Source organism: Dama dama, chromosome 22 (genome assembly GCF_033118175.1).
Source record: "Dama dama isolate Ldn47 chromosome 22, ASM3311817v1, whole genome shotgun sequence".
Taxonomy (NCBI): domain Eukaryota; kingdom Metazoa; phylum Chordata; class Mammalia; order Artiodactyla; family Cervidae; genus Dama; species Dama dama.
In genome coordinates this window covers 24,932,341-24,958,054 of record NC_083702.1, presented here as the reverse complement: position 1 = coordinate 24,958,054, position 25,714 = coordinate 24,932,341, and the positions used below count along the sequence as shown (strand labels likewise).

At 41.6% G+C, this 25,714-nt stretch overlaps 2 protein-coding genes across 7 annotated transcripts in view; one reads left to right on the top strand and one right to left on the bottom strand.

Annotated features, from left to right (window-relative positions):
* Positions 1-3,729: 3,729 nt before the first annotated feature.
* PDE6H (phosphodiesterase 6H) lies at positions 3,730-24,901 on the bottom strand. Of its 5 annotated transcripts, none has more exons than XM_061125065.1 (5): positions 24,758-24,886; positions 21,765-21,895; positions 8,138-8,309; positions 7,060-7,100; positions 3,730-4,201 (listed from the first exon to the last, which is right to left on the bottom strand). In XM_061125065.1, exons 3-5 carry the CDS (start codon positions 8,269-8,271, stop codon positions 4,125-4,127), a joined length of 252 nt encoding a protein of 83 aa, XP_060981048.1. In that variant the 5' UTR covers positions 8,272-8,309; positions 21,765-21,895; positions 24,758-24,886; the 3' UTR covers positions 3,730-4,124. The 5 variants fall into 5 exon arrangements, with proteins under 5 accessions (XP_060981048.1, XP_060981052.1, XP_060981051.1 ...); XM_061125069.1 differs by having other exon boundaries at positions 24,784-24,877; XM_061125068.1 differs by having other exon boundaries at positions 21,765-21,932; positions 24,758-24,873.
* ARHGDIB (Rho GDP dissociation inhibitor beta) overlaps positions 24,876-25,714 on the top strand; it is a 19,259-nt gene continuing 18,420 nt past the window's right edge. Inside the window, exon 1 of one of the 2 annotated variants that reach the window (XM_061125063.1) lies at positions 24,876-25,022. The gene's annotated coding sequence lies outside the window, so the exon portion shown is untranslated. Of the gene's footprint in view, positions 25,023-25,262; positions 25,418-25,714 lie in introns of those variants that run through there. The other variant, XM_061125064.1, reaches the window with a different exon arrangement.

Below are 25,714 nucleotides of genomic sequence, written 5' to 3'. Positions count from 1 at the left end.
ATTGGCTGTGTTCCTCTGGGTGAATCCTGTTGTGTCAAAGTTATAGCTTCACATTTAGAAAACATTTGCAAAGTAAGCTGAATGTGGACAGGCTTCCAGCCGGAGAAGAGCACTGGCATCCCTAAGTGAAAGGCACACCCTTCTACTGGGAAGAGCAAGTGCAGACTAAAGGGTCTGGCTGCAAACAAAGCAACTCCTCAAAAACAGGCACACAAGTGGAGGCGGGAGTTCCTGAGGGTGGTAAGACATCCTTACCACTACTCACCTTGCATGTCATAGTTTCACGTTTAAATTTAGACCCTACTTTTTCTTCTATACTTTTTTATTTTGCATTAAGTGTACTCTGGCTTCCCTGGTGGCTCAGATGGTAAAGCGTCTGCCTGCAATGCGGGAGACCTGGGTTTGATCTCTGCGTTGGGAAGATCTGGAGAAGGAAATGGCAACCCACTCCAGTAACCTTGCCTGGAGAATCCCATGGACCGGGGAGCCTGGTAGGTTACAGTCCATGGGGTCGTAAAGAGTTGGACACAACTGAGCAACTTCACTTTCTTTCACTAAGTATACTAGGGAAGAACAAATGTGACTTCATATTGGCTCTGCTTCTTTTACTTCAACCTTTGTATTCTAGTGCCTTTGCTATAAGTTAACTACTAAATGGATGTTACCTATAACTTGAAGTATACATAGGGCTTCCCAGGCAGCTCAGTGGTAAAGAATCCACCTGCCAAAGCTGGACATGCAGGAGACTCGGGTTCAATCCTTAGATGGGGAAGATCGCCTGGAGAAGGAAGTGGCAACCCACTCCAGTATTCTTGCCTAGAAAATCCCATGGACAGAGGAGCCGGGTGGTCTGTAGTCCACAGGGTCACAAAGAATCAGACACACCAGAGCATGCACGAATGCAAAGTATACATGACAGCCCACCTCTGGGAACCCTGTCTCCCATGTCTGAACGTTGGGCTAAAATGCCTTTGTTTAAGCTCACTGGAAACATCCAACCAGGCCCACTTGTAAATGGCTGCAGGAAAGAAGAAATTAACAGTCCCCTTCGGATTATGGCCAAAATCAGAAAATACTTGAAAAAATTTATCACCTTTTTAAATTTTACCTCCTGCTGCCGCTGCTGCTAAGTCGCTTCAGTCGTGTCCGACTCTGTGTGACCCCATAGACGGCAGCCCACCAGGCTCCGCCATCCCTGGGATTCTCCAGGCAAGAACACTGGAGTGAGTTGCCATTTCCCTCTCCAATGCATCAAAGTGAAAAGTGAAAGTGAAGTCGTTCAGTCATGTCCGACTCTTCGAGACCACAAGGACTGCAGCCTACCAGGCTCCTCGGTCCATTGGATTTTCCAGGCAAGAGTACTGGAGTGGGTTGCCATTGCCTTCTCCGTTTCCTCCTGATACCTCCCCTACTTTGTTCTATAAAGTAAAGTAGCATCCAAACCTAGACAACACAGTTCTCTAGTCCACCATCTTCTAGGTCTGCTGGCTTTCCAGATGAAGTCACCATTCTTCCCCAAATGACTCATCTCTTGATTTATTGGTCTGTCATGCAGTAAGCAGTATGAGCTTGGTCTCAGCAACATAAAGAGGAGGCAAATGGAATTCTAGTTGGGCAAGCTAGACTTCAACAGTACTTGAACTGAGAACTTCCAGATGTTCAAGTTGGATTTAGAAAAGGCAGAGAAACCAGAGAACAAATTGCCAACATCCATTGGATGAAAAAGCAAGAGAATCCCAGAAAAACATCTACTTCTGCTTTATTGACTATGCTAAAGCCTTTGATTGTGTGGATCGCAACAAACTGTGGAAAATTCTCAAAGATGTGGAAATACCAGACCACCTTACCTGCCTCCTGAGAAATCTGTATGTAGGTCAAGAAGCAACAGTTAGAACCAGACATGAAACAATAGACTGATTCCAAATTGGGAAAGGAGTACATCAAGGCTGTATATTGTCATCCTGCTTATTTAACTTATATGCAGAGTACATCATGCAAAATGCCAGACTGGATGAAGCACAAGCTGGAATCAAAATTGCAGGAAGAAAAATCAATACCCTCAGATATACAGATGACAGCACCCTATGACAGAAAGTGAAGAGGAACTAAAGAGCCTCTTGATGAAAGTGAAAGAGGAGAGTGAAAAAGTTGGCTTAAAACTCAACATTCAAAAAAGGAAGATCATGGCATCTGGTCCATCACTTCATGGCAAATAGATGATGAAACAATGGAAAGAGTGACAGACTTTATTTTTGGGGGCTCCAAAATCACTGCAGACGATGACTGCACCCATGAAATTAAAGGACACTTGCTCCTTGGAAGAAAAGCTATGACCAACCTAGACAGCATATTAAAAAGCAGAGACATTACTTTGACAACAACGGTCTGTCTAATCAAAGCTATGGTTTTTCCAGTAGTCGTGTATGGATGTGATAGTTGGACCATAAAGAAAGCTGAGCACCAAAGAATTGCTGCTTTTGAACTGTGGTGTTGGAGAAGACTCTTGAGAGTCCCTTGGACTGCAAGGAGATCCAACCAGACCACCCAAAAGGAAATCAGTCCTGAATATTCGTTGGAAGGACTGATGCTGAAGCTGAAACTCCAATAAGTTGGCTATGTGATACGAACGGACTCATTGGAAAAGACCCTATGCTGGGAAAGATTGAAGGCGGGAGGAGAAGGGGACAACAGAGGATGAGATGGTTGGGTGGCATCACCACCTCGATGGACATGAGTTTGAGCAGGCTCCGGGAGCAGGTGATGGACAGGGAAGCCTGGTGTGCTGCAGTCCGTAGGGTCGCAAAGAGTTGGACGTGACTGAGCAGCTGAACTGAAATGATGTGGGCTTTAAATTCCTATGACCTGGAAATCCATTCTCCTTACCCAATCACAATCCAAACATGTCCTTCGGGCTTCCAGGTTTCTGGCCAGATGGTAACAATGTTGTTGCTGGACAACAGTGAGTGTAGAATCAACAGCAGAAGAAATGTTCTCCAGTGCTGAGCGCGTCTCATGCTCACTCTGTGTCCCAGGATTTATTGCTACTGTGAACTTTGATTGTCTAATTCAGGCAAACTGGAGGATCCCAAGCATGAGATCTTTACTCAAAATGATGACATGTCATTAGAACCCAAAACTCTTTTCCCTCTATCATCCTGCCTCTCTTTTCAGTTAATTTACTTCATTCTTTTACCACAAATTACAAAACTGACGTGAAGAAATGAATACTGCTAGTACCCTAAAGCATCCAGGTCAGATAGAAAGCCCTTGAATTGCACAACTGCCTTGAAAGTATTGGGGAAAGATAGCTGTGTGCACATTACATTTGACACAACTTCGGGGTGAAGCAAGCCATCATTTTATTTTTCAGATTCTGTAACCTAGCTTTTGCATCTATGTCTAAACTTTAAAGGATAAACAGCTTTTCAATCAATGGAACCAAGGCAATGAAAAGAATACTCATTGTCAGGGTCTTGAGTTTACATCTCCAGTTTGCCACCAGCTCAGAACTGTACAGTTTAAAGCTGCATCAGGTCTCAGGGATAACCTGGTGCAATAAAATTTAGAACCCAAGAGGTCATGACAAAGTCAAATGAGAACTTGCCTATTAATCCCACACTTTTTTGCATGCACAGTGCTTACTTCCTGTGTAACTGTGCCTTCTTTATTTAATTGGGTCTCAGAACAAGGCCACAGATATTTGCTTATAGCATTCAATACAACTTCATCTTGAGATTCGAGGTAAATATCTCCTTTATTAAAGAAAAGGGGAGAGGAGGGACATAAATGATATCTTAAAAACCTTCTACCAAGAGTACTGAGTGCCTAGCAAAAACAGATTTGAAGGACTTTAGAGAAATATGGATGACTTGTAACCAGCTGATAGGAAAAAGGGGTGATGTTGGAAAAGCCTCATTAAAAGTTGATTTCACCCACTATTCTGAGCTAAACTATGCTGCATGAAAGAGTCTGGCACTCAGACAACTCTTAGTAGTCACTTAAGGGAAGTGAGGGTGTGTGAAACCATTTCCCCCATCTGCATGTCAAAATTCTGGCAGATCAATAGGGCAGAAGTAATCAAAGTTACAGCAGATGCTAATGAGAGTGGCAGAACCTCCAGTGGTTCAGATGATCCCAAACTGAGCGAGCTCGTGCAACTCCAAGTGGCTGAATGCCTCCCAAGGACAGATCACAGTGATATCTGCAAGAAAGAGAGAGAAGAAGAACTGATAAGCCAATCTCACTCCCCAGAAGAGCCTCTTCTGCATAAAAGGACATCGTTCAGGCAAAGACACCTCGCCCTTGTCTCCCATCTGTTGCCCAGATGACGGGGAAGAACGGCCCTGGGAAGAACGGCCCTTCATCACAGGGAGGATCAGAACAATTGTTTCATTAATCCTCTTCGGGGCTCTGATTCCACCCAAACAGGCTCCCCCAGGATCTGTGTTAGTTTTATTTGGCATCCTTTCTGGGGAGATGCTCCAAGATTTCGGACTGGGACTATTCTGTGGGAGTGTAGTTCTCTGATCATTGGAAGTCTCACCAAAACGCTAAGGAGGGGACAGAGGTGGAATTCTAGTTAGGTCATGGGTTAAAGTGAGAAGTTGTTGTTGTTTAGTCGCTAAGCTGTGTCTGAAACTCTCTGTGACTCCATGGACTGTAGCCCTCCAGGCTCCCCTGCCCATAGGATTTCCCAGGCCAGAATACTGGAGTGGGTTGCTATTCCCTTCTCCAGTGGATCTTCCTGACCCAGGGATCGAACCTGTATCTTGGGGCGCTTTAAATTCACATGGTCTGGAAATCTAGTTTCCCTACTACCTACCAACCAGATAGGCTTCTCTAACTGCTCTCAAGCTCCTTTATATATTGTTAAAAGTTATAATATTGTTCCCAAATTACAGAGAAGCTGGCTGATACCCAGGGAGGTTAAATACCTAGAGAAAAAAAAAATCTCATGGTTGTAGAGACTGAACTAGAACCAGGTCGAAGACTTCAGAATTTCCCTCAGAATAAACCTCTTGTCACTATTCCAAAGAGTTTGGCAGAGTTAAGGATATGTTCCAGAGTCCAAAGTGAATTTTCTGGTCTTATATACACATGGTCAAAATAGAGAAGCATTTGATTTAGAAGAATAGCAGATGAGCTTTATCAAAGTGACTAGAAATTCTATTTGAGATCTGAGGAGTGGCACTGGACAATAAAAAGTAAATAATAGATATGCTTATGACTGATTCATGTGGATTTATGGCAGAAACCAACACAATATTATAAAGCAATTATCCTCCAATTAAAAATAAATTTAAAAAAGTAAATGTACTGAGAGTTGTTCAGAAAGGAAACTGATTGCTACGAATGCCATCATTTGTCAAAAGTGTATCGGATGAGATGAAAACTTGTGTCCACACACAAAACCTGCACAAAGAAGTTTATAGTAGCTTTATTCATAATTGCCAAAACCTGGAAGCAATCAAGATGCCTATCAACAGGATAAATAAACTGTGATACAACCATACAATAAAATATCTAGTGATAAAAAAGAAATGAGCTATCAAACCATGTCAAGATATGGAGGAAGTTTAGACAAATATTACTAAGTAAAAGAGCTCTTACTATACGATTCTAACTGGAAGACTATCTGGAAAAGGCAAAACTATGGAGCAGGAGGAGAACGGGGCGACAGAGGATGAGATGGTTGGATGGCATCACCAACTCAATGGACATGAATTTGAGCAAGCTCTGGGAGAGAGTAAAGGGCAGGGAAGCCTGGCGTGTAGCAGTCCATGGGGTCACAAACAGTTGGACACGACTCAGTGACTGAACAACTACAACGATAGAGACAGTAGAAAGGTTAGTGGTTGTCAGGAGTTTATGGGGAGAAAGGATTGAACAGATAGCGCACAGGAGATCTGGGGGCTAGTGATTCCATATGAACCTGTAATGGTGGATACCTAAGAACTGGACAACACAAAGAATGAACAAGCTATTTCAGCTAATAAAAATGTGTTAATATTGGTTCATGAAGTATAACAAATGTACCACACTAAATGCAGGAGGCTAATAATAGGTGGTACGACTAATGTACGGGGAAAGAAGGTGGCAGAGGGGATCTGTAGGAATCCCTTAAAAATTCTGCCTAATTTTTCTGTAAACCTAAAATTTCTTTAAAATTTAAAGTCTATTAATTTTTAAAAGAGAATATGAAGTAGTTTGCATGTATTATCCAACCAATAAAAATTTTAGCCAATTAAAACTTATTACTCCAGATACTTTAGTGTCTAGGGCCCTGTTCTGAGTGCCAGAGGATGTGTAAAAAAGAGGAAGCTTGTGAGGGAGTAGCTGGCCCGGTGGAGAGGAAAGGCTCTCCAGGCCCCACCCTTGTTTCCAATAGCTCACTCTGTAGCCTCGGATTATCATTTAATTCCTCTATGTTTCAGATTTCTCTCCTGAAAAATAAAGGAGTTGGGCTAGACTCATTCTGAGAATTGTTCTACTGTGAATGTCTGCAATTCACTATTGTATGCCCGAGAGAGAGAGAGAGAGAGAGAGTGTGTGTGTGTGTGTGTGTGTGTGAGTGTGTGTGTGTGTGTGTGTGTACACTCAGTTGTGTCTGACTCCTTTGTGACCCCATAGACTGTAGCCTGCCAGTCTCCCCTGTCCACGGGGTTCTCCAGGCAAGAATACTGGAGTGGATTGCCATTTCCTCCTCCAGGGGATCTTCCTGACCCAGGGATCAAACCCACGACCCATCCATCTCCTGCATTAGCAGGCAGATTCTTTACCACTGTGCCACCAAGGAAGCCCACACCTTCTAGAGTATATAACAAAACACAAGGATTCATTGAACTTTGGGACTAGCCTGATTTCTCTGAGTTTTTGCCTCTGAGCACACACATACTTATTTAGGAAGTTAAATTAAAACCTTACATTCCTAGGTCTTCAAAAAAATATCTGTTGCGTTATGTATTTCCAATGACGTTGAACTGCTCCTTGAGGCCAGAAGCAGGAAAAATGGTCAAAGTCCGGGGGTAAGATTCTCACTTAAATATTCAGATTGCTCACCTGTTCCTAGTCCCTCCATGCCTGGAATGTCATCTCCAAACCTATGGAAAAAACACAAGAGATGTTAGCTGATACCGGGGCCAAAAGATCCTGGAATGAGTCATGTGAAGAGTTTCCTGATTCAAGGGGAAAGAAGAGGCTTCAGTTTTCGTATTTGAGAAAATCCTTTTGTGTGCACTGAACTAGGGCAAAGGAAGTGTCACTCAAACAGGTTTTAAACACTGTGTCCCAAAAGAGAGAGTTTCCCTCTGTAAAAATGTAACCTAAGACAACTGAGAGCCGGGGGGGGGGGGGGGGGGGGGGGGGGGGGGAAGTCGGTGGGGCAACCGTGGTCAAGCTCTACTTTTTAAACTAAAAATTGGAATGAGAAAGCAATATGAAAAGTCATTAAAATGATTAATTTAGCCATTTGTTTAGTTTATCCAAAAGTACATATTAAGCATCTGCTTTGTTCCTGGAATTGTATTAGGTACTGAGAATTAAGGAAAAAACAGACACACAAATTTTCTCTCAGGGATCTCAGTCTCAGGGAACAGATGAAAGAAAGAGATGTACTATAAAATAGTGCAAGTTACAATAGCTGAATGTACAAAATGCAAACATGGAAGGAATGATAATGTTTGTCTAAGGGAGTCAGTAATGGTTTCCAAAAGAAATTAACATGAGTGTGTGTTGAAAAATAAATCAGATTTTGCCAGGGAGAAAAAGAGCAAAACAAAGAACTGAAGAGAGAAAATCTGAAGCCAGAAAAATAAACCGTGTGTTCTAGAAGCAGCCAGTGATTCTGTGTTCCAAATTAAAGCACAGTTTACATCAGCAAAGGAGAGTGGTCAAGAAGAGTCTGGAAGGTCAAGCCAAAGGTCACTGTGAAAGGGTCCATTTTCCATGTTAAATGTGGCTGTATATGTGGGAGCTGAGAGAGAAAGGATTCCAGGACTGAAAAAATATGATTCATATGAAAAAATATGATTGTGTTAGGAAACAGAGAGTGAGGTGGAAATTTTTATAAGTCTATTTGATATGGTAAGCATTAATCTCTCAGAAAAATAGGAAACCTTCTTTTTCATTTTGGTCTTACCCTTTCACACCTTTCTTAGGAGGCTTGCTCTTGAACTGACGAGACTGCCTCTGCTTGAACTTAGGGGGCCCTTTGCGTGGGGTGGTGGGACCCTGGTTTGAAGCCGGAGGAGCCAACGCAGCATTGTCGCTCATTCTGCTAATGTTTGGGTGGCTGATGGTTTTCTTTCAGGCTGTTTGAACAGTGAGAGAGAGAAAGAGAAAGATTCTTCAACGTATGATGACCATTGCTTATTATGATGACCTTTACAACAATCTTCGGGGGCAGGGGGATGGGGAGAAAAGCATCTTGATAAAGAAGCTCGGCATTTTGTATTGACAGCAAAAGGGAGAAGTTACCATTTTTTAAAGAAGTTACCATCTAAGAAAATGAGGTATATGTCAGTGGAGCAGAGTAGGATATAAGCCAAAAACTGATAAATCTAGGTAGATTTGTTGTTCCAATAAGTCTGCCAACAGCTTTCTGTGTGAATGTATAATAATTATGTCCTTTTCATTGACCACTAGTTCCACCATCTGTAAAGGGAGAGAAATGTGCTGAAGACTATCTAGACTTGGCAGCACTGAAATGTTCTGTAAGCTTTACATATTTTTCCACCTAACTATAAAGTAATCTGATTCTAAATGTTTATTGACCCATTCTTATGGCCCGTTTTATGGCCCGTATTTTATTTAATCCTCATGTGATCCAAAGACTTCTTTTCTAGTTATGGGAGGTGACAGTGTAGTTGTCTGGATAGGGGTAACTCTGAACCAGGTATACTGATACTACAAAAGCTTTCAATACATTCCCGGTACATACACACACACACACACACACACACACACACACACACGCACACACACACGCACACACACACACAGAAGACAATAAGAGGTGATTAAGTCGTAAGTTTGTGCTTTAACTCCCCTAAAAGATAAGAAATTCTTTAGCCACTTATTTCTCGGGAATCTTCAACTTTTTCTCCTATCCAAATCAAGAACTTATCCAATATGGTTTTCCCAGACTTACATTTTAGTTACAAAAAGATACATTGTCATTCTTTAAGTACAAATAAAAGAACATAACAAATCACTGTTATTACATGTTACAAAAACATGTGCTAACAAATTAATACGAAACGCTAAACTAAAAGATTTTTTTTCTTTTTCCTTTTCTATCACAAAAGTTGACAGTGCTTAATCTGGGAAGGGAGATTCTGAAAAAGCTCCAAAACCTTAAACTCCTACCTTGAACCAACCTCTTCCAAGACCTACTGCCTGTTTTCATAGAATTCCATATTTCATCCATTATAAATGTATGCTAGTATCCTTAACTTCAGTTCTCCCTGACAATGCTAGGCTCATGAAACCGTGTTTTCTCTCTCTCTCTCTCTGCTACAATAGTGAAAGTGAAAGTCACTCAGTCGTGTCCAACTACACAGTCCATGGAATTCTCCAGGCCAGAATACTGGAGTGGGTAGCCTTTCCCTTCTCCAGGGGAACTTCCCAACCCAGGGATTGAACCCAGGTCTCCTGCATTGCAGGCTGATTCTTTACCAGCTAAGCCACAAGGGAGCCCAATATACATCCCTCAAATCTTGCTCCGGGAGAGGAGTGGGAGCCTTTGGCCTTGTCCCCCCATCAGGGTGGGGGCCTCAGCAGAGACGGTCTGACTGCCCTCTTTGTGTCTGAACAGATGGAGGCTGTGCTGATCTCTTCACACTTTCATTTGGTGGCAGTTCCAGCAGGTGGGCCATGGCCTCCAAGCTTCGGCCTTTCTGGCTGGCTGCTCCCCATGCTCCCCGTCACCTCCATGCTCATCCCTGCAAGTGTGGGTGCTGAGGCCGCCCTGGGGAGACCCTCCTCCTGTTCTCCAGGTCAGAGACCCTCCTGCCTGCCCCAGGCCGTGTCTGGCACTTGCTGTGGGTCAGTGCATACCCCTGGCTCTCTTACGCCTGCTCCTTCTCTGTCTCATCTTGCAGGTTTTGGGGTTTGAGGTCGCATCCCTCAAATCTTACATTGTAAAAGTTATCAACTATTTCTTATGACTCTCAAAATCATGTTAAATTATTAATCAATCCTTGCCTCTAAGATGTTTTTCCTATTTTCTTTTCCTCAATCACTACTTTCATTCTCTCCTGCCAGTCCTCAACTTGTCTGATAGAAACACATTGATGACGCTATAAGCTAGAACCTAGAAGAGAGTGAAGCTGGCCACGTCCCTGGATCACCTGTGCATGCAGTAGATCTTGTCTTTTTTCTTTTTTTTAATATATATGTTTTTTGTTTTGGACCATTTTTTAAGTCTTTATGGAGTTTGTTACAATATTGCTTTTTTTTTTTTTTTTTTTTTTAAGTTTTGGCTTTTTGGCCATGAGGCAGGAAGGATTCTTAGCTCCCTGACCACGGATTAAGCCCACACCTCTGCATTGGAGGGTGATATCTTGACCACTGGACCGCCAGGGAAGTCCCCCGTGGATCTTGTCTTTATCCCTCACTGGAATATGCCCCATGAAGCTGTTTTTTTCAGTCTCTACTTATTCCGGTACCCTCAGAACCTACAAGAGTAGGTGGTACATAGTAGGTGTGCCATATATATTTGTCAAATGAGTGAATACATAAATGAAAAGACTGAACTAATGTCTTGAACCTTGGGTCTTGAGATCCAAACCCTGTGAATTTCTCCATCAAGCCACAGGGAAGGCATCAGCTGATCCTCACCTCATAAACCCCTCGGTGGTTTTTGGGAAATGTTCTGCCAGCTCCTCTGCCCACTGAATCCAGTTCTGTGCTGTGGGCTCTCTTCTGCCCTGGTAAACAGGCCAAGTCTGTGCCTCCCCCAAGTGTGTTTGGGACCATGGAAACGGCTGGAGGGCAGCCAAGGGCAGCATTACCCTCACCCTGTGCCACCAGTGACTGACACATCCCAACTCTGCCAAAGCCACAGAGGAAAATTGGAGAATTACTCTCAGATCAACCTTTCTGGACTTCCCGATTGTTTTTAAGCAATGAGAAAGTACAAACGTTTCTCCAATCTAGAGACCCTACTAAGTTTAGAACTGCCAGATTTAGCAAATCAAGATACAAGACATCCAGTTAAGTTTGAATTTCAGATAAACAACAAATGATTTTTTTTTTTTTTGGTATAAGTATATCCCAAGTATTTCATGGATTTCATGGTACATACTTAGAAACTGTTGTTGTTTATCTGAAATTCACATGTAACTGGGTATCTTCTATGATATCTGGCAACTGTAAGTGGAATCCTACTTTGTAAGACCCCAAATCTATAATGTGACTTGGTGGTAAAGAAGCCACCTGCCAATGCAGAGGACGCAGGTTCAATCCCTGGGTCAGAAAGATCCCCTGGAGAAGGAAATGGCCATCCACTCCAGTATTCCTTCCTGAGAAATCCCATGGACAGAGAAGCCTGGTGGACTATAGTCCATGGAGTCGCTTAAGAGTCAGACAGGACTTATTAACTAAACAACAGCAAAGATCACCTTCATCAGCCAAATCACCTTCTGGGGGCAAAACAGTGTAAAGAGTAGATGATTTCAGATCAAATAGAAACAATTTCAAATTCCTGCTCCACCAGACTGTTTAATATGAACTTGGATAAGCTGTATCACCTCTCTGGATCTCATTCTATCTATAAAATGAATCAATTTTTTTTTTCTTTTTAGGGTAATGGGGAAAATAAGCAGGAACAATGTACAGCTTTTGGTGAAAAGTACTCAAAATGAAATAACTCTGTAGTAGATCTTCTGACAGTCAAGGGAACCCTGAAAGCAAATTTCAAGATTTGTGAAAGCAAATTCACACCCATTCCCTTAGGACCATGGGTTGACAACTGCTTGACAAGTACCAGAGAGGTAATCGCTATCTTCACTTCCTGAGTAACCCTCTGCATCATTCAAATACTCCAACTATTCCCCATTTCTGGTCTCAAAATTCCCTCTGAAGAAGCCATCCTTGGATTTCTTTGATACCTCTAACAGTAACCCCAAAGAATTTGAAATTGACACTTGATTTCTATGTCCCCCTGACTATACTTCCCCTTTTCTCTGGCGAGTTTCTTTTGCAGGTTTATCTCATTCTGAAGTTACAACTCTAGGCCAGGACTGAGTTCATGTCCAATTCTAAGTGCAATGCATTCTGTAAAAGAATTCGCCTCAGAAAGTTATGTAACAGTTGCCTGGCTAATCCCTGCATCCTCATGGCACTCAAGATTTGCCCTATGAATAACTGTTTTTACATTTATTGTGCATTTCAGGTATAGTATTTCATTTCTGAGTGTATAGGACAGTCCACCAATCACTAGGGTGTTTCTGGCATAGACTTATCCCCCAATTTTCCCTGTAAAACCCTTGGGAGGAGTAGAACAAATATGACCCTGTCCTGCCTTGGAAGTCAGTCCTGTCAGCCCCAGGTATCACCGACGGCTGAACTTATCCTGACCATGTTTTCCTAGGGCCTCTATGGAGTTGAATAAACCTGAATCCAATATCAGACATGATTTTAGCTACAAGTGGACGTTTCACATTTTTGCCTCCAAAAGGGTCAAGTAATTCATTCCTTCGGGAGGCAGAATGTTTTCCTGTTTTTAAAACAATGTTAGCCCTTCCCCTTTTGAAGACTACAAAGTCTTCTCCTGAAGAAAGAAGTGGGTGCAGCAATGTAAGATTTCAAGGCATAGTTTTGCAGGGCACTGAGCTTGGCATTGCCTTAGTCCCAAGGCAGCAGAGCTCAGTTGTAGGAAGCAAGAGGGTGATGCTCCATAAATTCCAGCTAAATAAGGGCAGTTTCTGAAGATTCGTGAGTCAGGCTTTCAGATGCTATGATTATCATCCTAGACTTCTTCTCCCTCTTTCTTAGCAAAGATATGAGCAGATAACCAATTCTGTTGCTGATGGCCAAGGATGAGGAGAAGACAGGCAGAGGACCCGTCTCCTCCTCTGATGCCATTGGACCCACAGATGTCACCCAGGGTCCCGCTGAGGCAGAGAAAATCAAATAATTCAGAGTCAAAGAAGACCCAAACCAAAGCCATGAAAAAAACAAAAACAAAAATCCAGCAAGTACGTTGCTTCAACTAGGAACAAACAGACACTTTCACCTTGGAGGGAGATGGCTGGGTGCACCCTCCTTGCACTGCGGTCATTTCCTGGCTGACTCTGGGCTTCTTACCTTCATCCTCCCACTCCCCTGTCAGCCTCTTGATGGCTGGACCAAGTTTCCAAGCACATCCTAGGAGTAAAGGACTGTTTGCTCTGTGGTCATCGAGTGCCCCAGATCCCTCCTTTTCCAGAAAGCTGTTTGCTATGGAGCCGCCAAAAAGGGAGGGTCAGTTTGGGGTTAGTAATCAAGGTTTGCAGTGACCTTGTAATAATGAAATTTCACTTACTAGCTTGTCACAGAAGGAAGTTTTGATGTGTTTCCTCCACGTTTTCGCCCATTTCCATCCCCAACCCTGGTCCAGACCCACAGGTTCAGTGTGTTCTTTTCTTCTATTTCTTGGTTTTAGAGCCAGATTGAACCCCCAAACTCCCACAAAAGCCCTTTGATTATATCCTGATTAAACTCTCCAGAAGTTGAGAAATACTCACAGAGTTAAATGTTTCTCTTATAAGCTGTCCAGCTGCCTTCCTCACAGTAGATGAATAAAGGATCTTTGCATCCTGATTTATCTCTCTGTAATACCCTCATGCTACCTAATCACGTCATCATAGGCTTAAGAGCATCGGCCTAGGTGCAAAGAAGTTGGAAGAGTGTGGGGTGAGACTGGGGCAGGCTTTGCTGATAATCGGATGCTCTTACAAATGTCTTGGGCTCTCTCCTATCCACAAACAGGTATTGAATTCATAAACACACATAAAGTGTTGGGTGTTGGTTTCCAAGGGGGGATTTACAGATTATAATCCAATACCTTTTTTCCTTCTCCATTGCTATTTTTAGTTCTTACCCTCTATCCTTCCCTTTCTTTGACAAACACACACACTCATGCATACTGTTTCTCTCTCTCTTCTCTCTCTCTCTTTCTCACACACACACATACACACATTGTCATCATCATCATGATCATGTAATTCTTACACTGCAACCTGCTTCACTGAGAACACTCATCATGTGAGCAATGACATTGAGAAATACCAGCATCTCTCCCTAACTGATGTTATATGCATTTTTCTCTGAGAGAAGAAACCACAAATTAGGAAAAACCTAAGGTCCAGTGATATGTAACTGAGAAACAGCCCAAGCGATAGCTGGGAACTGGTGACTCTTATATTTGAGAATTGGTTACTGGATCTTTTACACCCAAAGGGTCCAGGCTATAATCCCATTCAGTGTAACACTTGACTTTAGTCTTCCAATTGCATCGAGCCACTAACATGAATTTGTACATCACTTTATACAGTTTTGAAAGGACCTTAATTCATATGTCAGTATCATTAAGCTTTTTTGCCAAATTTGTCATAGAGAAATTAAATGATTTATTCAAGACTGCATATATAAAAACTAAAAATATTGAGAATTGGACCATAAAGAAGGCTGAGAACCAAAAAATTGATGCTTTGAAACTGCGGTGCTGGAGAACACTCTTGAGAGTCTCTTGGACTGCAAGGAGATCAAACCAATCAATCCTAAAGGAAATCAACCCTGAATAGTCATTGGAAGGACAGCTGTTGAAGCTGAAGCTCCAATACTTTGGCCAAAGCCCCTGATGCTGGGAAAGATTGAAGGCAGGAGGAGAAGGGGACAACAGAAGATGAGATGGTTGAATGGCATCACCGACTCAATGGACATGAGTTTGTTCAAACCCTGGGAGATAGTGAAGGTCAGGGAAGCCTGGTGTGCTGCAGTCTGTCTCTTTGTGACCCATGGCCTGTAGCCCACCAGGTTCCTCTGTCCATGGAATTCTCCAGGCAAAAATACTGAAATGGGTTGCCATTTCCTTCTCCAGGAGATCTTCCCAACCAGGGATTGAACCCAGATCTCCAGCATTGCAGGCAGACTCTTTAACTACTGAGCATCAGTGAAGACCACGGGGTCACAAAGAGTCAGACATGACTAAACACCTGAACAACAGTGATGATCTATACTTGCAACTAATATGGTATCTCAAGTCAATTATATGTCAATAAAAAATAAAATATTTTTTAAAGGCTGCATATAAAGTTAGAAGGGGAGCCAGGAGTAAGACCCAACCCTGCAAGTATCTTGCATATTCAGCTACCTTTCTACTATATGAATACAAAGTGAACCTGGACCAAGATTCCTTGTTCTGGTCACTCTCACACATTGCTGGAAAATTGCAATGTGCTTCTCTAAATTGTCACTTGTAAGAAAAGTGTACTCTGTAAGATTATACAGAAAGAAGGTCAATTTATCCTTTCCAGGCAAGGAAAGAGTCTTAACACCCAAGCAGATTACATGGGCAGCTAACCAGCTTAAGGGTTCTTTTCAGTAAGCTTTCCCTTGGTAGCTACCAGAATTAGAGGAGTTTTGATGGCAGCAAACACCTCACAAAGGTGGCAGGGTATTTTGTCTCTGGATGGGTCCTTCCACTCCCTTCTATGTCTCCATCATCGTTGTTGTTCAGTCTCTCAATTGTGTCCAACTCTTTGGGACCCCATGGACTGCAGCACACTAGGCTTCCTTGTCCTTCCCTGTCTCCATTGTAAAATTACTCCCAGCTTTTTCTCCATCAGACCCGTGGATGTTTTGATACCTCTCTGCTGAACCCTCCCACCATCTCCATTTTCCTGGTGAAGGACAGAGGATTTCTCATCAGAAACAGTGGGGGCTGGAAGGAAGTGGCACATTTTTCACATCCCAAAAGAAAAAAACTGTCAGCTTTTGAATTCTATTATCAAATGAACTGATCCTTCAGGAATGAAGGGGAAATAAAGACATCCTCAGAAAAAGGAAGATTAGAAGAATCTGTCACCTAAATACCACATAAGAATAATAAAGAAAGTTCTTGAAACAGAAAAAAAAAAAAATGACAGAAGGAAATGTTGAACATCTAAAAAGAAACAGCAGTGAAAAAATTATGGGATTTGAGGTGGAGTGTGAAAGACAGGGAACTCAGTCACTCTCAAGAAGGTTATATGGAGAATGAAACATTGTTCAAGACACTGACATTCTAGATTTCCCTGGTGGTCCACTGGTTAAAACTCTGCACTTCTACTGAAGAAGGCATAGGTTCCATCCCTGGTCAGGGAAGTTCCCCATGCTGCATGGTACAATCAAAAAAAAATTTTTTTTAATTAAAAAAAAAGACACTGACATTCTAAAGATCAGGTCAGCTTGTACTTTCAGAAAGTGCACCCATGTTTCCCTGCTCCAAGTGGATGTTCTTTCTGCCACTATCTCTACTACTTCTGCTACCACTGAGTCTTAGAGGATTGGAATAGACTGGCCGGTCAGTCAACATGCTCTGCCTTTGCTGAACAGAGTTCTCCTACCATGTCACTTCATTGGTCATTGCCTTGCCTAGTGTGGCATACTTTTGGTCCGTTATCTGCCTCTGATCTTACCAATCAGGTAATAGGGTCACACAGCCTTGTTTAAAGCTGTTTCATCTTGTTTAAGATGATCAATGGTCAAGTAATTTCCTGGAAGAAGTTTGAGTGTGCCTTGATTTCATAGGCAAAAGAAACAAAGGCAGAGACTTCCGTGGTGCTCCAGTAATTAAGACAACCTGCTCCAAGTGAAAGAGACGTTGGTTCAATCCCTGGTCAGGGAACTAAGATTCTACATGCAACATGGTGTAGCCAAGAAATAAAGGAAGAAAGCCTGTGCAAAAACACTAAAAATTTTAAAGAAAGAGAGAGAGAAGTGAAACAAAGCCAGTAGGAAACTTGTTGAGTGACAAGAAAAAGAGAGAACTTATGGATAGATGAAGTGACATAGATGTAATGACATTATTTAATAGATAAATATTAAGCACATTTTGCCAAGTGAAAAAATCAAAGTCAAAGGCTCTATGCTGTCTGATTTTATTTATGATATTCTTGGAAGGGTAAAGCTATAGCATGGGCAAACAAATCAGTGATTCCCAGGAGTTGAGAGGAGGAGCTGACTATAAAGGGAAATGAAAGGAATTTTTGAAAAGTAATGAAATGATATTAGAGGTAGATACACAACTCTATGCACTTGTCAAAACCTATAGAATTGTACACTACATAAAGTGAGTTTTCCTAATGCCAGTTTAAACCTAAATATCATAAAATACTTATTTAAAAAAAAAAACCTTTGCTCCATAGTTCTCTAATCCTTGGTTCTTTATCTTTTCCAGTAGATGGGGAAGTGTTATTAATTATATACAGGAAAGAAGTTAAAGGGCAGGTACTAAGTCATTAGAATGTGATTAAAATTTTAGCTATCCTATAAGCTGCTTACACGAATGCTAATCTCTAATCTTTCTTTAGTGTTTCTTAAAATACCAGTGAGTCAGAAGACACACATCAAAGTCACATCTCTTCCACATTTTGAACTTCTAGACTGAACTTCCCCCTCTATTAACGCACAGTGGACTCTAGAGAGAAACATTCTAAATGTGAAGCAGAAATGTACAAGGCTGGCCCCTCCTTCCCTTAACACTTTACCATGCTTAGGGATTCTCCAGAACAACACTCTTTTTTTTTTTCACTTTTTATTTTGTATTGAGGTATAGTCAATTAACAAACAATGTTGTGATAGTTTCAGATGAACAGTGAAGGGACTCAGCCATACATATACATGTGTCCATTCTCCTCCAAACTCCCCTCCCATCCAGGCTGTCACATAACACAGAGCAGAGTTCCCTGTGCTATACTGTAGGTCCTTGTTGGTTATCCATTTCAAACACAGCAGTGTGTACATGTCCCTCCCAAACTCCCTAACTGTCCCTTCCCTGCATCCTTCCCCCTGGCAACCCTAAGTTCATTCTCTGAGTTTATGAGTCTCTTAAGTTCATTTGCATCATTCTTTTTATATCCCACACGTAATGGATGTCATACAATATTTCTCTGTCTGACTTACTTCACTGAGTATGACACTCTCTAGGTCCATCCATGCAAAACAACACTCTCACTCTTGAAAAAATAGCCTCATTAAAAATACAATATTCTCTTTCAGAAAATAGAAGAGTACACTTCTCAACTCATTTTTATGAGACCAGTTTTACCCTCATGGATTTTTAAAATGATTTTTATGTAAGATTCAGGGGGAAGAATTACAGTTTAACATCTGTATACACTACAAAGTGATCACCACCACAAGTCAAGTTACCATAAATCACCAAGTAGTTGACCCCTTCACCCATACCCTCATGAAACATTCTGACACCAAAATCAGACAAAAACAGTAAAAAGGAAAAATACAGGCCATTATATCCTGTGACTTCAGATGTAAAAACCTTTAAAATATTACCTTATCTAATACAGTAATATATAAAAATGCTAATACATCAAGACCTAGTGGAGTTTATTCTATATATTTCAAGATTTGCTCAATATCCAAAACTCAGTCAACATAAGGCTCTACACCAACAAACTAAAGAAGAAAAATTGTATGATCATATTAACTGATGCAGAAAGCATTTCACAAAATCCAGCATCTATTAATGATAGAAACCCTCAACAAACTAGAAATAGAAAGAAACTAATAAAAAGCATCTACAGAAACATCACATTTGATTGTGAAAGCCCGAATGCTTTCTCTCTAAGATAAGGAACAAGTCAAGAATGTCTGCTCTCAACACTCTTACCAACATGGAACTGAAAGCTCTGGCAAGTGCAATCAGGCATAAAATAACAGAAACCACTAAGATTGGAGACAAAGATTAAAAAAAAAAAAGACAAAAAAAAAACAAAAAGCCTGTTTCTAGTCACAGATGACAAGATTAGAAAATCCTAAGGAATCTATATTTTAAAATCTCCTAAAGCTTATAAGTGAGTTCAGCAGAGGAATATCTCATCCATTTTCATGGTTTAAGCCAGCATTTCTCAAACTTTACAATTTACCTCAGAGTTGTTTTGTTTTGTTTTAAAAAAAACAAACAAACAAACTAAAAAAACCTGCTTCCTGGCACCAACCCTAGAGATTCTGATACAGGAGGCCTGAAATCAGGCCTAAGGATTCCCATTTCTAACAAATTCCTGGCAACTGATCTGTTGATCCTCAAACCACACTTTGGATAACCTGGTTTAAGTTACTGTCTATAACTTGATGATGGAGAAGGAAATGGCAACCCACTCCAGTACTATTGCCTGGAAAATCCCATGGATGGAGGAGCCTGGTGGGCTACAGTCCATGGGGTCCCAAAGAGTCGGACACGACTGAGCGACTTCACTTCACTTTATAACTTGATGAAGTGTAAATCATCAACTTAGGGTTGAAATTCAGTTTTCTGTATCTCACTTACAGTCTGAAATCACTTCCTAGAAATGTCCCAGTGTCTTTCAAACTTGATACTCAACATCTTCAAACTCAAGTCTTTATCTCCCCCAACACCTCTGTTCCTTCCTCTGTGTTCTCTATCTCAACTTGTTTTCCTACTGAAGCAAAGTTATATGGCTCAAATAGCGTGGAGTTAAAATTCCCCTCCAGGTCCCCCCCACCATTCTATGCAAAACAAAGAACTCTCTCCCTTATTACGCCCAGCTCCCAGCCAGTCCAGCCTCTGGCCTATCCCCAGAATTCCTTGCCCCAGCAGTTTCAGAGATAACTACTCCGAACAACCTTGGAGAAGGACAGGCCCCCTTAAGATAGTGGATTTCCACATATATGCCTATATATACCTACTCTTTCCTTGGGTTAGTGCAGCAGCTCATTAATCTGACTGCTGCCCTTTCTCACATCATTAAAGCTGATCTGTTCCTGTAAAGTGCCGGTCTGGTTCTTTTTCCGAACCTCGCCTTCTCTAACTCCCTTACCCTACACATACCAAGGACCCATTCATTCTAGCAAGAAACCCATAAGTCATCTGTGATTCCTCACTGCTCTTCACCCTCATCCTTCACATCTCATTAGCCAACAAGCCAGGCCAATTTCACTTATATATTTCTCAAATCTTCCTCTGTCTCTATTATGAGCACTCTAGTTCAGGCCTGAACTGTCCCCAAACGGTTTTTGTTTCCATCAAATTCATCCACACAGCTACCAGAGTAAACTGCAGAGGAAAACATATTCTTTCTTTACTTTCAATGGCTCTGAGCCATGGACAGGATCAAAACAAAGCTCCTTGTCTACACAGCATAAGTCATCTACTGGGAGCTGTACCTGCGCCCACCTCCAGGCATGCTTCTTCTCCTCGTGTGATGCACGTTTTGAGGTCCAGCCACCTTGAGCTGCTTTCTTGTAATCCCCTGAACATATCATATTATTTAAGGATGCTGCATCTTTGCTCATGCGTCCTCTTTTCTCCTAAGGCTTCCCAAGTAGCTCTAGTGGTAAGGAACCTGCCTGCCAACGCAAGAGACACGGGTTCGATCTCAGAGTAGGGGAGATCCCCTGGAGGAGGGCATGGCAACCCACTTCAGTACTCTTGCCTGGAGAATCCCATGGACAAAGCAGCCTGGCAGGCTACAGTCCAGAGGGTCTCAAAGAGTCAGACTCGACTAAAGCGACTTGGCACATATACGTGACCCTTTCCTCAAATGCCTTTTCTTCCCATTCCAACCCTCCCCGTGTCAACTACCTACTATCCTTTGAGACTGAGAGCTATAGTCACTTCCTCCAGGAAGCCTTCTCTGATATGGTTACTTAGTGCTCTCATAACACCCCAAGTACATTACTTTTCCTAAACTAACAGAAGAGTTTTCCATTTGTTTATTTCTGTTTTCCCCCATTACGTCTTTGGCAACTAGGACTAGTTGCACAGATGTAGGACTGTGTCTTGTTTATCTCTGTATCTGGGCACAAGTCCTGGCCTGGTGTAGACTGGGAATGAGCAAGGGTTTGTTGAATTAAGAAATGAGTTTTTAGGCCAAGGCTATGAAACCCTGAATAGTGTAGTCTAAAATGTCATATATATAAAAGACAGGAAGAAAAAGGAAGGTTGGTCTCAGTGACCACTCTCATGCTCATCCTTCCCCGAGGCAATATTCTTATCCCAGAAAAGAGATGGAATTAGGCAACTCTAATTTATTTTATTTAATTTCTAAATTTATTTATTTATTTATTTATCTGGCTGTGTCGGGTCTCAGCTGAGGCATGCAAACTCTTTGTTACAGCATGCAAGATCTAGATCCCGGACCAGGGATCAAATGAGGCCCCTGCGTTGAGAGAGGGAAATCTTAGCCACTGGGCCACCAGGGAGGTCCCAATTCTATCTAATTTAGATATACTTCTACTGGTGGTGGTCACTAAGTCATATCTGACTCTTGTGACCCCATGGACTGTAGCCCACCAGGCTCCTCTGTCCATGGGATTTCAAAGGCAAAAATACTGGAGTAGGTAGTCATACCCTCCTCCAGGGGATCTTCCAGACCCAGGGATAGAACCCGCATCTCTTGTGTCTCCTGGATAGGCAGGTGGGTTCTGAAAAATGAACTACAACAGAAGAAAGTGAGAAACGGTCATTTCAGGTAGAACCCAGCCCTGACAGTGATGCTGAAAGTCATTTTAGAAGAATATGAAATTGTCCTCCAACTTACTGAAAGTCCACCAATGTATCATCAAGAAGAGATTCTAGGAGCTTAGCTGGTGGTCCAGTGGTTGGGATTCCTCACTTTCATTGCAGGGGGCACAGGTTATATCCCTGGTCGGAGAACTGGGATCCTGCATGCTGTGCAGTGTGGCCAAAATAAATAAATAAATAAAACCTTTTTAAAAAAGAAAGAAAAGAGGCTCTTCATTAGCAACTCAATCCATTTGAGGTCATGGACTTCCTTGAAAATTTGATGAAAGTTAGGAATGTTCTCCCCTCCCCTCCCCCAACTCCAGTAAATGCACAGAAACACTGCATATATACATATTGATATCATGGACACTTTTAGGGGTTTCCACATCTTCTAATGTCTGTGCCTAAAGCAGCGTATTAGAAATAATTTTGATGACACATTGGGCTTAGTAGGAAAAAACACCCTATTTGACTAACGATGTCTTTCCTAATAATATAAGAAATAGGTAGTGGCACCCACTGAATCTACCATTCCGGATTCTTCAAGTCCTTCTTGTTCGAAAAAATGTATTCTACCTATGTGGTTATTGTTTTTATTGAGGTATAGTTGATTTACAGTGTTGTGTTAGTTCTAATTGAATGGATTCTTCTTCAGATTCTTTTCTATTACAGGTATGACAAGATAATGCTTTCCTGGTGGCTCAGATGGTAAAGAATCCACTTGCAAAGCCGAAGACCTGGGTTCAATCCCTGGGTTGGGAAGATCCCCTGGAGGAGGGCATGGCAACCCACTCCAGTATTCTTGCCTGGAGAATCCCATGGGCAGAGGAGCCTGGCGGGCTACAGTCCATCCTGTCGCAAAGAGTCAGACAGGACTGAGCAACACACACAGGGAGCACAACGCAAGATATTGAAATAGTTCCCTGTACTACCCAGTAGGATATTGTTGTATAGTAGTGTTATCTGTTAATCCCAAACTCCTTGCGATTCCCCCTTTGGTAACTATAAGCTTGTTTCCCATGTCTGGGAGTCTGTTTCTGTTTTGTAAATAAGTTCATTTGTATCATTTTTTTGGATTTCACATATAAGTGATATCATATAATGCTTGTCTTTGTCTGACTTACTTCACTTCAGTATGATGATCTCTAGGTCCATCCACATTGCTGCAAATGGCATTATTTCATTCTTTTCTTATATCTGAGTAATGTTCTATTGCGTGTGTGTGTGTGTATATATATATATATATATGTATATATATATATATATATATATAAAACATCTATGTATATATGTGTGTGTGTATATACATCACACCTTCTTTATCCATTCATCTATCAATGAACATTTAGGTTGCCTCCATGTCTTGGCTATTGTAAACAGTGCTGCTGTGAATATTGGGATATATGTACCTTTTCAAATTAAGGTTTTTGTCTTTTCTGGAAGTATGCTCAGCAGTGGGATAGCTGGATCATATGCTAACTCTTCCTGTTTTAAAACTAGACCTATTTTTAAATTGTCTTCTCCCAGAACACAAATTCCACAAGAGAACAGAGATTTTGAGATTATGCCTGTTGCCTGCAGCTGTATCTTGATACTTTGTATTTACCGACCATGAATCTAGATGCAATGTCTAGAACAGGACCTGGAGGAACTATGTGCTCAAAAAATATTCTTGAAAGAAGAAATATGTCCTCTCTTGAGAGTTCTGTGCTACAAAATTTACTGTCTACTGAGTAAATTAATATTTGCTTCTATTTATAATATGGTCAGCCTCTTTGTTTCAAAAGCTCTTTTGTATACATCATCCTGAAATTTATAGACTAAATCTGTTTTTTGTTTCCAGCACTTTTACTGTTTTTCTTTTCATATTTTTCTAGATTAATCTCTTTTCTCCCATCAAATGATCACCACTTCCTTGATTACTTTAGTTTCATTGACTAAAGATAAGATTTAGCTGGTGACATCAATATACAAAATGAAGTACACAAAATGCTTTACATTTCAATGACAACAAAATAAATGTCAGTTTCTCCAAATATATTTGCATAATTAGTCAGCTCTAAACATATTGGAACAAAGTAAATACTGAATGCATGTGTGCTAAGTCACTTCACTCATGTCTGACTCTTTGTGATGCTATGGACCATAACCCATCAGACTCCTCTATCCAAGGGACTCTCCAGGCATGTATACTGAAGTGGATTGCCATGCCCTCCTCCAGGGGATCTTCCCCACCCAGGGGTCGAACCCACATCTCTTACATCTCCTGTATTGGTAGGTAGGTTCTTTACTACTAGCACCACCTGGGAAGCCCCAAAATACTGAATATTTAAATATTAACAATAAAGCATTTATTATTGGCAGCAGTTGTGGAGATGTCTAATGAAAATGTGGTTTGGGTACTTTAAAAACTTCCCTCAAATGATTTAAATATGGCCTCTGTAACTTGTTCCCATTCAAATTACTTCAGGAGCCATTTCCTCAAATAAGGTACAAAGTCAGTTTTAGCACTTGTTAAATTATAACAAGTTCTGACTTAGAAGACTATGAATTAATGAAGTTTTATTTTGCTATCTGCAATCCTTAGGTTTAATCAAAACAGGGCTTTCACTTTTTTCATTTAAAAGAAAACTACAATACATAACATGTGATGATTTGTGCTGGCATACAAGCCACATCTTGAAACTCTGACCAACAAAACTCTAAAAATCAATTTGAGGACCAATGTTAAGATTTAGGGCTAAATACGTGTAGTTAAAATTCATAATTTCTTAGCACCCCTTAGCAGTATTCACTGCCAGCAAACTTTCAACATATCTGGCTGATAAGGGAGCTGGCAGAGACCCCAAAGGAACAGAAGTTAGTCATACAAAGTAAGGCCTATGCGAATTTTCTGCTACTGGTTTTAGACAACTTGCCTCTGAAGTGTATGCACTGAAATGGCTTGATTTTTAGACACAGCCACACAATTATTCACAGCACTCACAATGATAGGCTGAAGACCCTTGACTGAACACTCATGCTCACCTGGATGGTCACAGCTGCATGCTCACCTGGATGGTCATGTTCTAGCATGCACCATGAATTGTCAAGAGTGCTGCTCAGAGTTGGCTGATCAGGAGATACGCAGCGCAAAGGAACAGGATTTGAGACAGCCCAGGGTTTCCTCTTTGAGTAGGTTTAAAGCATTTTTTTTTTTTTCTCACAACTTCCTTCCTGTTCTAACTGCCAGTGCTCAGAAGTCAGGCTTGAGAGGCAGAGGCACCCAGGACGGAGACGTGGACCACTGACAGTAAGTTGAGATCCCTTCGGGGTGGGGAAGGCTGCAGGTGAGCGCAGACAAATGCAAGACATTTCTAAACCTGGCTACCAGCCTATACAAGTTATTTATTTTAAGAGGGGTTATTCCTCTTTAAAACAAACCATGATAAGAAAGTTATTAAGGAGGCTGCAGAGAAGGGGAAGTCCGGGCAGGGAATGGCAACAGTGACTCAGGGGAGGCTGGTCTAAGAGGGAGAGCGTGCACGCCCGCCCAGGAGACCCAGCCTTCATGTCCTGGAGAAGGATTCCAAGGGCACTCGCCAGCAGTGCCTGGCTGGTTTCCTACAAGGTCAAAGCCGGCATCTAGCCAAGCTCAGAAGCAAAAAGACTGTAGAACCAAGCTGATTCGAACCAAGCTGGTGCACGGTGAGTTGGTTGGTGCTGGGGTGGAGATGTGTGGTTTCCTGTTTTTAAGCAGACTTAAAGAGACGGGTTGAAAAGGAAAAAAAAAAAAATCGATTTGAAATTGTCAAACATGAAACTGTTCTCCACGGGAAGAATTTTCTGGGCACATAAAGGAAATACATAATGAAAACCTCCACTGGGGTCCAATGAGATTTAATAATCCAGGGGGGAGCATAGCAGAATGCATGGCTATTGATTCATCAGTCTACCGAGATGGCATTTCTACCACTAGCAAAACCCAGTGAGATGGGCAGAAAG

Excerpts from the sequence above, each read along its gene's own strand:
- PDE6H (XM_061125070.1), bottom strand. The coding sequence starts at position 8,271 with ATGAGCGACAATGCTGCGTTGGCTCCTCCGGCTTCAAACCAGGGTCCC. Across the intron at positions 7,101-8,137 it reads CCTAAGAAAGGTGTGAAAGG|GTTTGGAGATGACATTCCAG; the intron begins GTAAGACCAAAA and ends TTTTTTCCATAG. Across the intron at positions 4,202-7,059 it reads CATGGAGGGACTAGGAACAG|ATATCACTGTGATCTGTCCT; the intron begins GTGAGCAATCTG and ends TCTTTCTTGCAG.